Source organism: Gopherus evgoodei, chromosome 1 (assembly GCF_007399415.2).
Source record: "Gopherus evgoodei ecotype Sinaloan lineage chromosome 1, rGopEvg1_v1.p, whole genome shotgun sequence".
In the NCBI taxonomy this organism is placed as follows: Eukaryota; Metazoa; Chordata; order Testudines; family Testudinidae; genus Gopherus; species Gopherus evgoodei.
Genome location: NC_044322.1, coordinates 44,871,229 through 44,885,161, shown reverse-complemented (window position 1 = coordinate 44,885,161; position 13,933 = coordinate 44,871,229). Strand labels below are relative to the sequence as shown.

The 13,933-nt window shown below is 39.0% G+C and overlaps 1 protein-coding gene across 2 annotated transcripts in view; it reads right to left on the bottom strand.

Moving 5' to 3' along the window:
• The window catches only part of BRCA2 (BRCA2 DNA repair associated), an 84,818-nt gene that overhangs the window by 31,588 nt on the left and 39,297 nt on the right, over positions 1-13,933 (bottom strand). The window contains exons 13-19 of one of the 2 annotated variants that reach the window (XM_030563082.1): positions 11,939-12,008; positions 11,016-11,455; positions 9,813-10,006; positions 7,490-7,677; positions 4,994-5,164; positions 4,327-4,681; positions 3,561-3,716 (exon numbers count right to left, since the gene is read on the bottom strand). In XM_030563082.1, coding sequence (XP_030418942.1) covers positions 3,561-3,716; positions 4,327-4,681; positions 4,994-5,164; positions 7,490-7,677; positions 9,813-10,006; positions 11,016-11,455; positions 11,939-12,008 — 1,574 coding nt within the window. The remainder of the gene's footprint in view (positions 1-3,560; positions 3,717-4,326; positions 4,682-4,993; positions 5,165-7,489; positions 7,678-9,812; positions 10,007-11,015; positions 11,456-11,938; positions 12,009-13,933) is intronic. The other variant, XM_030563091.1, reaches the window with a different exon arrangement.

Genomic DNA, 13,933 nt, shown 5'->3' with positions numbered 1-13,933 from the left:
GGCCTCTTGCATCTTGCAGTATATAAGTGCATGTCTGCTGATATGCTTATGCTTCTAAGGGGTATCCCATTTATCCCTGATCATATCTTCAAAAGAAGAATACAATGGGATTGCTTTTTCAAGTAGAGACATTCCTGGCAGGTACTTGCCTTTGGGCTTCCCATCGGGTACCTGCTCTGGTTGAATCTGTATGCCAGATGCAACCTTTCCATGCATTTTTTTCCATGCTCTGCTCAGAGCCTGAAACAGAAAGCTCTCCCATCCTGAGCAGATGTGGTGAAACCTGAGTCAGAGGTCTCAGATTTCTTGTAATTTTTTTTTTCCCTTTTTATATTTTTGACCACTATCCAGGAATGTGTGTCTCTCTCATGTCCCTTTTTACTGAAAACGTTGAGGCCTCTTAAGTCCTACCTCTGTATCATCCTCAACAAGGTCCCCTTTTGCCACTGTTCCTGGGTTAACTGCATTTCTGTTCCTTTTGTGGTCTCCTCCAGGGCGTCCCTTTAAGGTCTCAGGCCTCTAGCTGCCATCTCTCTATAGGCAGAATTTCATGTTCTTTTTCCCTCCCAGACCAGAGTGTTACAGTTACAGTCCCCTTACAATTCACTGTGCTTATCCCAACAGTCTGACTTTAGTTCAGCACTTGCAGTTTTGCTCTCTCTTAAGGGTTATGACAGCATTTACCAGTGACCAGACAGCCTTCAGTTCACACAGTGCATTTATTTAGGACAAAAACATTATAGAGGGAACAGATAATAAAATAAACTACCTACATACATGCTAAGCTTACTGTCTGTTATCCACTTTCCACATGGAGACCCTAGCAGGTTTTAAATTCCTTCAAACCCTTCAAGCAGGATTTTTCACTCTTCTTTAAAGTATCATGTCAGTTTGTAGATCAAGAGAAGGACTGAGTCAGTTCAGGATGCTCATTTTGGTATAAAGCTTGTTTTTTGTCTGCTGGGCTTCTTGAAGCTGATCTGAACCAGTACGTGCTATTCCTCCAGTTTGTGATACTTCTCTGGAGTTGTGTGCCTTTTCAAGGATTTGCAGTAATTACTCCCAAGTGAATTTTAGTTCCTGGAGGAAGATCTGAAACCCTCCTCCCATGAAGCCAGAACATAATCCCTACCTCACAGCAATACATATAGATGCAAAAGTCTATGAATAGTCCATGTGCCCATAATGTCTTGCATATCTCAGTATTACAGTCACAGAATCATAGAAGATTAGGGTTGGAAGAGACCTCAGGAGGTCATCTAGTTAAACCCCCTGCTCAAAGCAGGACCAACCCAAACTAAATCATCCCAGCAAAGGCTTTGTCAAGTCAGGCTGTAAAAATCTTTAAGGATGGAGATTCCACCACCTCCCTAGGTAACCCATTCCAGTGCTTCACCACCCTCCTAGTGAAATAGTGTTTCCTAATATCCAACCTAATATCTCCACTGCAACTTGAGACCATTGCTTCTTATTCTGTCATCTGCCACCACAGAGAACAGCCAAGCTTCATCCTCTCTGGAACCTCCCTTCAGGTAGTTGAAGGCTGCTATCAAATCCCCCCTCACTCTTCTCTTCTGCAGACTAAATAAGCCCTGGGAGGGAAAAAGTTCCTTCAGCCTCTCCTCATAAGTCACGTGCCCCAGCCCCTTAATCATTTCCATTGCCCTCTGCTGGACCCTCTCCAATTTGTCCACATCCTTTCTGTAGTAGGGGGCCCAAAACTGTACAATACTCCAGATGTGGCCTCACCAATGCCAAATAGAAGGGAATGGTCACTTCCCTCGATCTGCTGGCAATGTTCCTACTAGTGCAGCCCAATATGCCGTTAGCCTTCTTGGCAGCAAGGGCACACTGTTGACTCATATCCAGCTTCTCATCCACGGTAATCCCAGGTCCTTTTCTGCAGAACTGTCGCTTAGCCAGTCAGTCCCCAGCCTGTAGCAGCGTATGGGATTCTTCCATCCTAAGTGCAGGATTCTGCACTTGTCCTTGTTGAACCTCATCAGATTTCTTTTGGCCCAATTCTTCAATTTGTCTAGGCTAGTCTTTTGAAGTTTCCATGCTTTCAATGTCTCTTATCTGTCACACCATCCTACTACCTGTGGGATGGGGTCTCATTGTGAGAAACCACTGATTCCTGTAGGGGAGAAGAGGAGTTGTGTAGAAGACCTGCTTTATTTCCCTCAAGGAACTGAGGATCCATTTCAGTACCTTGGGGGAAATGATACATATGATGTCCCTTAAGGAGTCTTTTCCTTCTGGGCTAGGTCTTTTGGGAAATTTACATCCCAGAGCTGGCTGGCTGAAGCTGGTCTCATCCTTAGACTCTCTCCCTGAGATGATCAGAAACATCAAATTATTCTCCATTGAAGTTAAGTATCAGAGGGGTAGCCGTGTTAGTCTGGATCTGTAAAAGCAGCAAAGAGTCCTGTGGCACCTTACAGATTAACAGACATATTGGTGCATGAGCTTTCATGGGTGAATACCCACTTCGTCGGATCCATTGGAGTTGCCATTCCTTAAGGGAGGGGTGTCCCAACATGCTGGTCTGACTTTCAGCCCGATGAACTGGCAAGTGCGAGGGCTGGCTGAAAGAGAACAGACATGGCATAATTTGACTTCTGATAAGCTGTAAAAGCTGCCTCACAGATGATACTACCACTTTGATTCAGCTCTGTGTTCATGGTAAAATTCAGCCAGGTTTGAGGCAGGAGCAGAGGCAAGGAAGTGCTGCAGCAGCAGATCGATGTGGTTGAAACCACCACATTGCTAAATACGCAATCTAGAAGACGAAAAGGAGAAGGAGAAAAGTTGCTTGCTACTATCCAAAAAATGTAAAAAAATAAAGCTGGCAAAGAAAATGGTCAGGAGCAATGCAAACTGCCACTAGCTCCTGCTGAAGAAGTTGAAGTTCTGCCATCAAGCTGGAGAAGGGGCTGTGCTACAAAATTATTGAGAGGAGCAGGATCAGCCCATTCTTAGTATTGTGGGAGATGCTGGTCTGCAGAAGAAAGCGTGTATCTGAATCTTAAAAAATTCCGTCTGAATTTCTGGTGGCGTTTAAAATGACTCTGTTCTATTTTATATACATTCACAACTCATTTTCACTGAAATTTAAAAATAAAATGATAATAGGTCACATAGTGATGCAAACAACTCAGGCAAAAACAAGCAGCAATCCTAACAATGCTCCTTAATTTTTAACTTTTATCCTGTGGTGCTGTGTGCTACAAACTGAACCCAACTGGTCTGGTTTGTTCTGCTTTGAGCTGAAAGGTTGTTCATCAACATTTTTCCTTAGTTCGCTCTCAAACAAGTCTCCCACTTTAAAAATTACAAAGTTCTGAAACTCTGTTACTCCAGGCTCTGAGGAGCCAAAAGTAAAGCTGATTAGAGGATTATAGGCATAAATTGAAATAGTTGGTACACTGAGGTATACACTCCTCTTGAAGTGTTAAGTCAAATGCAGATATAATGAAGTGAGAATTTACTCCATTGGTATTTCACAAATGATACATTATCTTATTAAACTTTTTAGCCCAAAAATATTCATACTGTACCTGAATAGGATAAGTTCTTTGAATAACTACATCAATACACCCAACAGTACCACCTTCACTGAAAAGTGATGACAAGGGCAAAGGAAAAGGTCTGGGATCCTGATGAAATCCTAGTTTGGCATGCCACCGAGCACGTCGAGTACTGTTAGCTGAAATCTGAGTAAATTAAGTGTTTTTAAGTGAAAATGCCACACACAGACCAAAAAGATCAGTAAGTAATTGAACTTAGAGGGAAAACTCTCAATCTAAAATGTTCTTATATGTAAAACTGAACATATTAAGGGTTTTCTAACTTTTTCATAGTGTGAGCCATCTGAATACAGAGATATGCAAACTGACGGCCTAATGTATTTTAGTGAATAGTGAGTGTCCATGAGACCATAACAACTTATGCCCCAAATTCTCCTCTCTTCTTCAAAATCCTTCCCCCAAACCTACTTTTTTCATCCCCCTCCCAAACAATGTCTCACATTCTTGAGCAATTAGTACCAAATTATTAAAAAAAGCATTGAAAGAACACAATGTTGACATGTAGTAACTTGATACATCTTTGCTGTATAAAAACTTTCCTTCATTTCCTATCTCTCTTTTATAATATCCTCTATCATGTCATGCCCCATCAAATCTAGACTGCAAATTCTTTGTGACAGAGAAGATATTTTTTATTTGCCTGCAAAGCACCATCTACGCCTATGGCACTGCCGAGATAACTACCACCACCCTCAAAATGCACATCTAATCAAGTTACAATAATACTTAATTTCACCTTTAACATAAGAGAGTCTGGAGTTTCCAATGGTGTGCATGCATCTTGAGAGCCCACAAGTTCTGCTCCATGAACTATGATCTTCTGACCAACAGTCAGTCTTCTTCCATGTAACAGTGCTTGGAGAGGAGGATCCAAGAGAGCCCTAACCCCATACCACCCATCTGTAACTTCAATCACTGCTGCTCTTTTTTTGCTTTCAACCATGTTTTTATTACTACAGATATCGGATATGTTTTCACTTAATGATATGATTTTAGAAACACACAGTATGAGTGTTTTTGCAGCTATATCATTTTTCTCCACTATCTTTTTGATAGCTGAACGTTGACTTTTATCAATTTCCAAATCATATCTACAAAAAAAATAAAATAAAAAGGAACAATGCATTCACAATATACTTAAAAATATACACAATCTAAGATATTTTCTTTTAAATTAAACAGTGCTTAACTATAACTAACCAATCTATATGACCAAGCCCCCTTGGCAGAAACTGGAACTTCTATATATTTTTGCAAATATTTATGATATATTTTAAGTATCAAAGGGATGAAGTTAAATAACACAAGCATTCAAACAGATTCAGAAACATTAAATTGATGTGTGCAAAATTCACAGAACTTACTGTGCAGAAAAAACCTTAAATATATTGCTGTACACTTACCTGTATTTTAACTGAAGTAGCACTCGTTCTGGTGTCAAACACCTGTTAGCAAACTCCTGTGGAAAAGAGATTTCCATAGCTGCCAATTTCCACACAATCCATCTATAGTGGTTGTAGACCCAGGCTTCCGTAATTAGCTTTGGATCCACACCAGGTGTATCACAGAGTGCCCTGCGTACAAATTTTATAATATTAAACTAAACTCTATTTTAAGTTGTTCAAATTTGTATTTTCAATAATATTTTAATCTGTTATATTAGTACTTTGGTACCTGGATACAGGAATACATCTAAGGGTGCATGTACTGGAAAATTACTGATAAAAACACATATTTTAATATATCCTACTTATTGAGGAAATCAGGAATGGGCATTGAATCAGAAAATATGAAAAATATTGACAAGTATATAAAATATTTTAAAAATCTTTCTAAAATAATCAAAACCAAAGGTGCAGTGTTCTGCTTCATATGATGTCTTTTGGGTTGTAACTAATTTGCAAAATGGCCTGTAGCAAGGTAAAATATAATTCATTTATAAAAGTGCACAGTAGAGTTACACTGTGTGTGTATATTTTACTTTTAATTGATCTTTAGCAGGGGCCTGCAAATGGGTAGGGATAGGGAGTGTGGAGGAAAGAATTATGTTTGCCTCCTTTTTGTTTCTTATACCTTCTTAGCCAATATTATGTATATTTACAAAATGTTTTGTATTTAGGCTAAGTTGTATAACTATGAACTGGATTCCCAGAATGCTTTGATTTTTTGTGGAAATTTACTTTCTGTCAGAAGTTGTATGTTCTGTTAAGGAATGTTACATATAAATTGTGTGCTGGGAGCAGAAAACAGTTCATTTCTTTACCTGTCTAAACCTACTTTACTGTCTACTGATATCTGGAATGTTATTGTTTATGGTTGGTACAAATATTTTTGTAGCCTGAAAATATAGGTATGAAACTAGATAAGAAAAAAGGAGTAAGGTGTATTTAATATTCTACTTGTCATAAACAAGTGGACTATAAATGTAAGTCAAATTAAGCTCACACTTTGGGACAGACTGAACTGTTGCAGTACTGTTTCCCTGAAAGAGGTAACATATAAACCCTTCTGTGCTCATCTATCTAATTAATAAATTGATTGAGTCAAGTTATGTGACATTTTGCTAATTGATAATCTAAACCAAACCACTAACAATGTATATAAAAAAAGCCCTAAACAGCTTATTCCCCCCTCAAATAAGAAAAGTTAGAATTTTTTCCCACTAGTTGTTTTCCTTAGTAATTTTAGGAATGTCTTGTCTCCCTCCCCCTTTTTTTTGTTTTTGTTTTTGTTTGGCAGACTCCTTGGACAACTCACAGTTGAGGCTCAAGGGCTTTTAGTCCTTCTTCAGAGGGGCAGGGGTGTTAAATCCTTAAGAGAACTTTTCAATCAAGTGTTTTAATAAGATAGGTATTAACAAAAAACTCACTAGTTTTTAATCCGAATAAAAATGAGAAAATGAAACCAAACTAGCTGAGAGGGGTCATCTCCATGTCATAATCTTGCCAATACTGCAGTTATTCAGAGGCTTCCAGAGTGGACAAGCCCTGAATTTCTAATGTAGAAAGGAAAAATCCTTCAGGCCTTTCTCATAACTTTAAAAAGGTATGAATGAAAACCAGATCCACTGAAATCAACAGGAGTTTTACTATTGACTTTTGTGGAGTCAGGATCTCACTCTATAAATCCAACTTCCCTTTGCAAGGGAAGAGAGAGTAATAATGGAACTGGAAGATTTGCAAGTTCTCTCACCCACCATGCAAAAAACAAACAATAAAAACCTTCCCCCCTTCCCCCCAACCTGAAAAATGTCAAAAGATCTCAATCAAAAGATTCAGCAGGCTTCCAGGTTACATGAATCTTGAAAACCCCTCCAAAATATGCTCCTGATTTTAATATAAGCCAACCTTCTATATTCTTATTTGCAGATCACCACAGTGGAGAATGGACAAATGACTCATTGCACATATTAAGCCTCACATAAATACAAAGGCTTAAAATAGTCTTACGTACAATGGCACAGGTAGACTAAAATGTGCATTAATGATGTGCAGTAAGAGAGTAGCTACCATCTTATAAACATTTACTGTGTATACTGGTTTTATCATAGGACGGGGTTACCAAACTTAGTTTGCAGCTTGTTCAGGGTAAGCCCCTGGTTGGCTGCAAGAAGCTTTGTTTACCTGAGTGTCCGTAGGTACGGCCACTCGCAACTCTCAGTGGCTGCAGTTCGCTGTTCCTGGCCACCGCTTCCCACAGCTCCCTTTGGCTGGGAACGGCCAGTCACGGCCATTGGGAGTGCGAGTGGCCGTATCTGCGGAGGCTCAGGTAAATAAAGTGCCTCGCACCCCATCAGGGACTTACCCTGAACAAACCGTGAACCAACTTTGGGAACCCATCGTAAGGTAATATCATGTAGTAATATAGGAATAATTTTTGCCTCAAACTCATAATCAAACCTGTAAAATTCTTCTTTCCCTGCCTTTACCCCATCAGTAGGTATAAGCCATCCTCCATCAGCAAGCTGTATTCCATGTCCAGCCAGTATATACTCCTTACTGAAAAAATCCTGGATGAGAAACTGGAAAGATTCTGCATTTATGCTGTTAACTTTTACGCAGTGCTTCGAAACACCATACATGTGCAGCTGTAAATGATCAGGTGAGAGACAGCAAAGTAAGAAAAACTATCCGACACAACAAGCATTTCAGTAACCAGAAAAATTTTCTTGTTAAACACAGTTATTGTAAAACATCTCCTTTAAATGTGTGCAGTTCTCATTTACCAGGGAAAACTAATATGTAATCCAAGCAGAGAGGAGGAACTCCTAACAATATTACACCTCTACTCAGATATAATGCGACCCGATATAACATGGGTTCGCATACAACGTGGTAAAGCAGCGCTCTTGGGGGCGGGGCTGCACACTCCATCAGGTCAGCATGTCTGGCTCCAACACGCTGCTCTGAGCGGTGTGTTCAGGGTGGGAGGCGGGCGGGCAAGCGAGGTGAGGAGGTGAATGGGGAGGTGAGCAGCTGGCAGGAGGGAGGTGAGGAGGCGGGTGGGCAGGGGAGCAGCAGTTGGGTGGACATGAGGAGGTGTGCTGGACAGACGGAGACTAAGGAGACTAGTGGGGAGGCGAGTGGCGGGCAGGTAGGTGGGGTGGGGAGGCGAGCGGTGGCCTGGCAGGTGGGAGCGCTGGGTGGATGGTGAGGAGACTAGCAGGGATGCAGATTTGTCCCGGGCCCCGCATCCCTCTAGGGACGGCTCCAACACGCTGCTCTGAGCAGCGTGTTAAGGGCGCGGGGCGGGGGGGGTTGGTTAAGGAGCAGAGGAACTCAGGAGGTGGTCAGGGGACAAGGAGCAGGGAGGATTGGATGGGTCGGGGGTTCTGAGAGGTCAGACAGAGGCCGGGAAGTAGGTGGAGGTTGGACAGGGGGCGGGGCCAGGCTGTTTGGGGAGGCACAGCCTTCCCTACCCGATATAACGCGGTTTTACCTACAACGCGGTAAGATTTTTTGGCTCCCGAGGACCGCATAGTATCGGGGTAGAGGTGGAATTGGAAGTTGAAGCTACACAAATTCAAATTAGAAATAAAATGTAAATTTTTCACAGCGAGGGTAATTAACCATTGAAACAATGTTACCAAAGATTGAGGTGGAATCTCCATCACTGCCAATTTTAAAAGAAAGCTTGGAAGTTTTTCTAAAAGATATGCTCTGAGTCAAACAGGAATTAATTCAGGGAAGCCTTATGGCCTATATTACACAAGAAGTCAGACTAGATTTTCACCATGGTTCCTTCTGTCTTCATAATCTATTAATCTAAAATTTTCATTTATCAAACATTTCTCAACAAAATTTGCATAAAATAGTATGCGATCCTCAATCAGCAGTAAAAGATTTTACATGGATATTTTTGTATTGTTGAATTGGGCCCTTTTGTCCTAAGTTTACAAAGGAAATGAATATAAACACCGAAGAGTAAAATATTTCAGACAAAACAAATTGCCTAAATAAGACCTTAAAGATCTTTTTTCTCTATTATAATGGCAAGCTTGTCATTTTAGCTAGGAAAAAAAAAGGTGGAATAAGAAGATGGAATAAAATCTGAACCCAATTTACTACATTCATGCCTAAGAAACCATACATGTCATCTATTAGCTATTACCAGGCTTTTCAGTTAATCATTTCTAACGCTATTAATTCTCTAGTAAAGCCAAGTATGTTACACACACTGTGGGCTATGAGAAAGTCTTAGGTTTTATAGGAGTGATGTCACATATATGAATTACAAAAAACAAAAACAAACACCACAGCCAATAAGAACAAGGGATGACTATGAGATTCTGCTCCTTTGCTCTGCTGGGAAAGAGAGGCTTCTGATAGGAACTTGGCTCCAAGGTAGCACAAAAGAGGAAAAATCACTAGTAGGATCTCAGCAGAAATCACAACATGTTATATAAAAGGTTGAAATTTCATTTTAGGATTAACTACTGTGGGTTAAGAGCTATCTCACTGGGAGATTTACAGCCCCTCACTTTATCTTTGTAATTTGCTCTTCTCTTATTTTGTAATATAATTTTTGAAGGGCCACAGAGATACAAAAGTTTCTTAAAACTAAAATGACTGCATGTACTAGTTAATTTTTTTATTGTGATTACTACCTTAGTGAATGTACTGTTGTAATATTTGGCTATAAAATCCAAGGAGATACATATTTCACTTAAATTCACATATTCAAAATTAGCTAAACTTTTTGAATAATACAATAAAGATTCACCTGTTCAATGGAATAAGTACCAGGAGACTTTTCTTCTACAGCAGCTTTCAGAGAGATCCTTTTTGCTGCAGATGTTTTCATGAGATAAAGACTGCCTGGCTGTGGGCGAATATTTTGCTTTTGTTTCTTTCTAATTCTCATCTCTTGCAGATTTCTGGCACAGTGAAGGTTTGCAATCATTTCAATCAAATCTGCTAGGAAAAAACCCACCATACATCAAATCTTGTTTCAATTGTATGTTAATTTAGGATATGAACTCAATTCAGTAAAAGCAAGTGGGTAACAAGCATGATTTTTTTAGCTAGCATAATGATTTTTAGAATTTGCCATATAGCAAACATACAGAATCAAAACTATTTAAGAAGTATCATTCATTTAAAACATTTTCAAATGTTAAATTCAATGAGTGCATTTCAAAGTTAAACACTTTTATTCTAGCATCTACGTTTATTTTTGTTGAGAACATTAAATAACTAGAAAGCAGTCAATCATTTCTGAATCTATAATCCTGAGATGTTAAAAAGCGACCTTTTCCTTGTAAACAATGGGCCTAACTCTGCAAACACTTACAAGATGTGTATAAATTTATGCATATAATTAGTCCCGCTGAAGAAATATGGACTACTCACATAAGTGATGTTACACACGGTGACTGGGATTTTCAAAAAACCCTAAAAGGGGTAAGCCCAACTCCCACTGAAAGCTGAGTACCTAATTCCCTTATGCTTCTTGGAAAATGATGGTCATGAGCATTTGGCAGAATTGGACATACATTTTAAAAACATTAGCAAACAAACATACGCACGTTCATAAATAAAACATACTACAAGTGACCATTCTATAGAGAGCCTAGAATACTGTATGCTAAACAAAAATATATAACCAAATGTTAAATGAAATTCAGGTAGCTGTCACACAACTTATTTTCCAAGAACTGCTGTGTCCAAAGGTATAGCAAGTCCTTGACTGACTTTCAAAATGTACATATAAATGAAAATGCAGCATTATGAATATCACAGACCAAATCAATCACATATTGAAAAAAGTTTTTTACCTTTAAATTTCTATTTCCTAATACTCCTATGTATAGGTTTAAAGATAAAAGCAATAAACTCTCAATAATATGTAAAAAGCTTAAAGGTTATATTCAAACAATTACTGCTCACAACAGATAAATGGTCAAAAAAGTTTGCCTAAAAATACCTGAATCACCATCTCCATCTCCTAAATTACATGCCATAACTTGGTTGGTGCAATCTTTCTCCTCTGACTGATAATCTTCAGTCTCTCCAGAATTAGGTTGAATTATGACATCTTTTAGTTCTTTATCTCTATTCATATTCTTGTTAATCAACGAGTCAAGTCTTTTCCTGCCATGCTGCTCACTTGTAGAAACATCAGTCTTAACTTTGAAAGGTGGCACAAAAGTTTTGGCAGTTTTGCTTAATACAGGCAGATTTTTTCTTCTTTCACTTTCTTCAGCAGAAATCTTATTAAATGGAGTAAAAACACCTGATGTACCACTTAAAGACTGTCTTAACATATGATGCTGAAAAATATCAGATTTAGATTTAAATCCTTTAAAAGCCTGGTCTGGTATAGTAAGATTAGGATTCTTGACTTCTTGTCGTTTTTTAGTAGCACTGTATAGAGGAAAATATTGAACAACATATAATTGAGCTTGGCTATCAGTAAATTTTCAAGCAAAACCTAACAAAGTTTGTCATTCTATATAATTTTCTTTCTTTAATCTAGTAGCCTCCCATTTAGTAAAACAACTTTCAATTACATTCACATAAAATAAATTCTTAGAACTCGCTAATGCTTTATTATTTCAAAGAAATCAGGTTGCCTAATACAACATTTTATATCTATGGAAAAATAAAATCTGAACACAGATGTAGAATTTCAATGGAATATTGCAGCATTTTTATATTAAGGCAAAAATTTAAATGACGTTTCAGTATAATTTGAATTAAAATTGATTAGCATTTTTTTTAGATTATTGTGTAGCAAATTACTAGTAGTAAGATAAAAACCAGTCCACAAGAACATATACACCCCATATTCTGTTAAGCAATTCTTTAGAAATAAATCTTAAATTATACTACACGTTTCTTTCTTACCTGAAAGGAACACAAGTTTCAGGTTTTAAAGGAATGTGGTACATAAACTTCCTTCTGTCTTTCATTGTGCCTAAAAAATAATTAAAATATAGCATGTTTCAATGGCACATGTGATGTTTCTGGAACATATTAGAGAGGGAGAGAGAGAGAGTGTGTGTGTATGTATGTATGTATGTATGTATGTATGTATGTATGTATGTATATATATATATATTAAGAGACCAATATTTAGGTCTCCTTGGTTACCATTAGTGAGTGAAAAGTAAGTTTTGCTGTACTGACAAGTGAGCTCAGATATGCTTCCCAGATCCAAAACCTGCACAGCTACTATTATTGTGAAAGCAGTTGTTATTATTAGAACTCCCATGCTTGCCTAACAGTGCTCCTAGAAACCAGCAGCAAAGCCTCTTTTGGCACAGATCTGTGGGCAGGTCTACACTACAGCCAGGATTGACGCTCTGAGATTGATCCACCGGCAGTCGATTTAGCGCATCTAGTGAAGACCTGCCAAATTGACTGCAGATCACTCTCCAGTCAAACCCTGTACTCTACTCCAGTCAACCCCTGTACTCTACTTCTGTCCAACGAGAAGAATAAGTTAAGTCAACGGGAGATTTTTTCCCATCGACCCCCTGCGGTGTAGATCCTGCAGTAATATTCATGCGCTGGAGTAGCGTAGTGCAGGTCGACTTACAGCAGTAGTGTAGACATAGTCTGTCTCTCTTCACCTGCCTGCTGCTAGGAACTCCCTGGTCCACAGGCATTCTTTCTGACTGGAAATGTTAAGCCCTGCTACATTTCAGATTAGCTCAATAGTAGACAGCTTAGAATTTTCACATCTCAGTACTTCAGACATGTGTGAATACATCTAACAGTAATAATTTTTTGTCTTTTGGTCAATTTTATAGCTGGTCTAGCTCAAACTAATGGTGCCAAAGAAATCCTAATACAGCCTTTTTAACATCTACATGAAGCCATTGGGTGAGATGCAAACGGGGGGAAACCACAATCTCACATCAGAATTATGCAGATGATCCCTGGCTTCGCTTCCAGTGCAGAAGGCATAACTAGTATCCTCTCCCAAATATCACAATATGTGGCTGGCTGCAATCAATACCAGGATTAAAAGATAACTGGCAGAACCTCAACCAAGGCAAGATGGAAGGGATGCTAGCAGAATGTGTAAAATGGTTCCAAGAGCTATCTACTGCTATCAAATCACCCACTATTAATGGAATCTGCTTCCAGGTCAGATGGTCAATACACTATGGGCCTTTTTACACTCCTCACTGATTCTAAAGTTTCAAGTAACTGCCACCCTGAAGAATGCCTTCTTCCACCTATTAAATGCTATAAAATTGTCAGATGACAATTTCATCACTGTGATACATGCTTTTGTGACCTCCAGAGTGAAACACTGCAACTTTGCACATCTAGATAGGATGACAGTCCTTAAAAAAAATCAGTTAATCTAATTAGTTTTCAGCCTCCCGCCTTACCAACACCCGGTGCCAAGAGCACATGAACCCCAGTGGTTTGGTCACTAAATTGAATCCCCACAAAATACCAGGTCAGGTTCAAAAGGGAGCTAGATAGAATGATGGAAGATACGTCCATCAATGGCTATTAGCCAGGATGGGCAGGAATTGTGTCCCCAGCCTCTGTTTGCCAGAAGCTGGAACTGGGTGAAAGGGCATGGATCACTTGATGATAACCTGTTTGTTCATTTCCTTTGGGGCACCTGCCATTGGCCACTATCAGAGGACAAGATACTGGGCTTGATGGACCTTTGGTCTGACCCAGTATGGCCGTTCTTATGTTCTTGGTCCCAGTCTTCAAGGTCCTCCATAAAAATGTCTCAAGGTATCTAAAAGAGCATCTCTTTGGGCTATTAAGATCTCTCTGCAGCTACGTTCCTCAAAGACTCTGAGGTGTTAATATGTTTTAACTCAGACCTCCAAATTTTTATGTAGAAATAATATACAATTTTACATT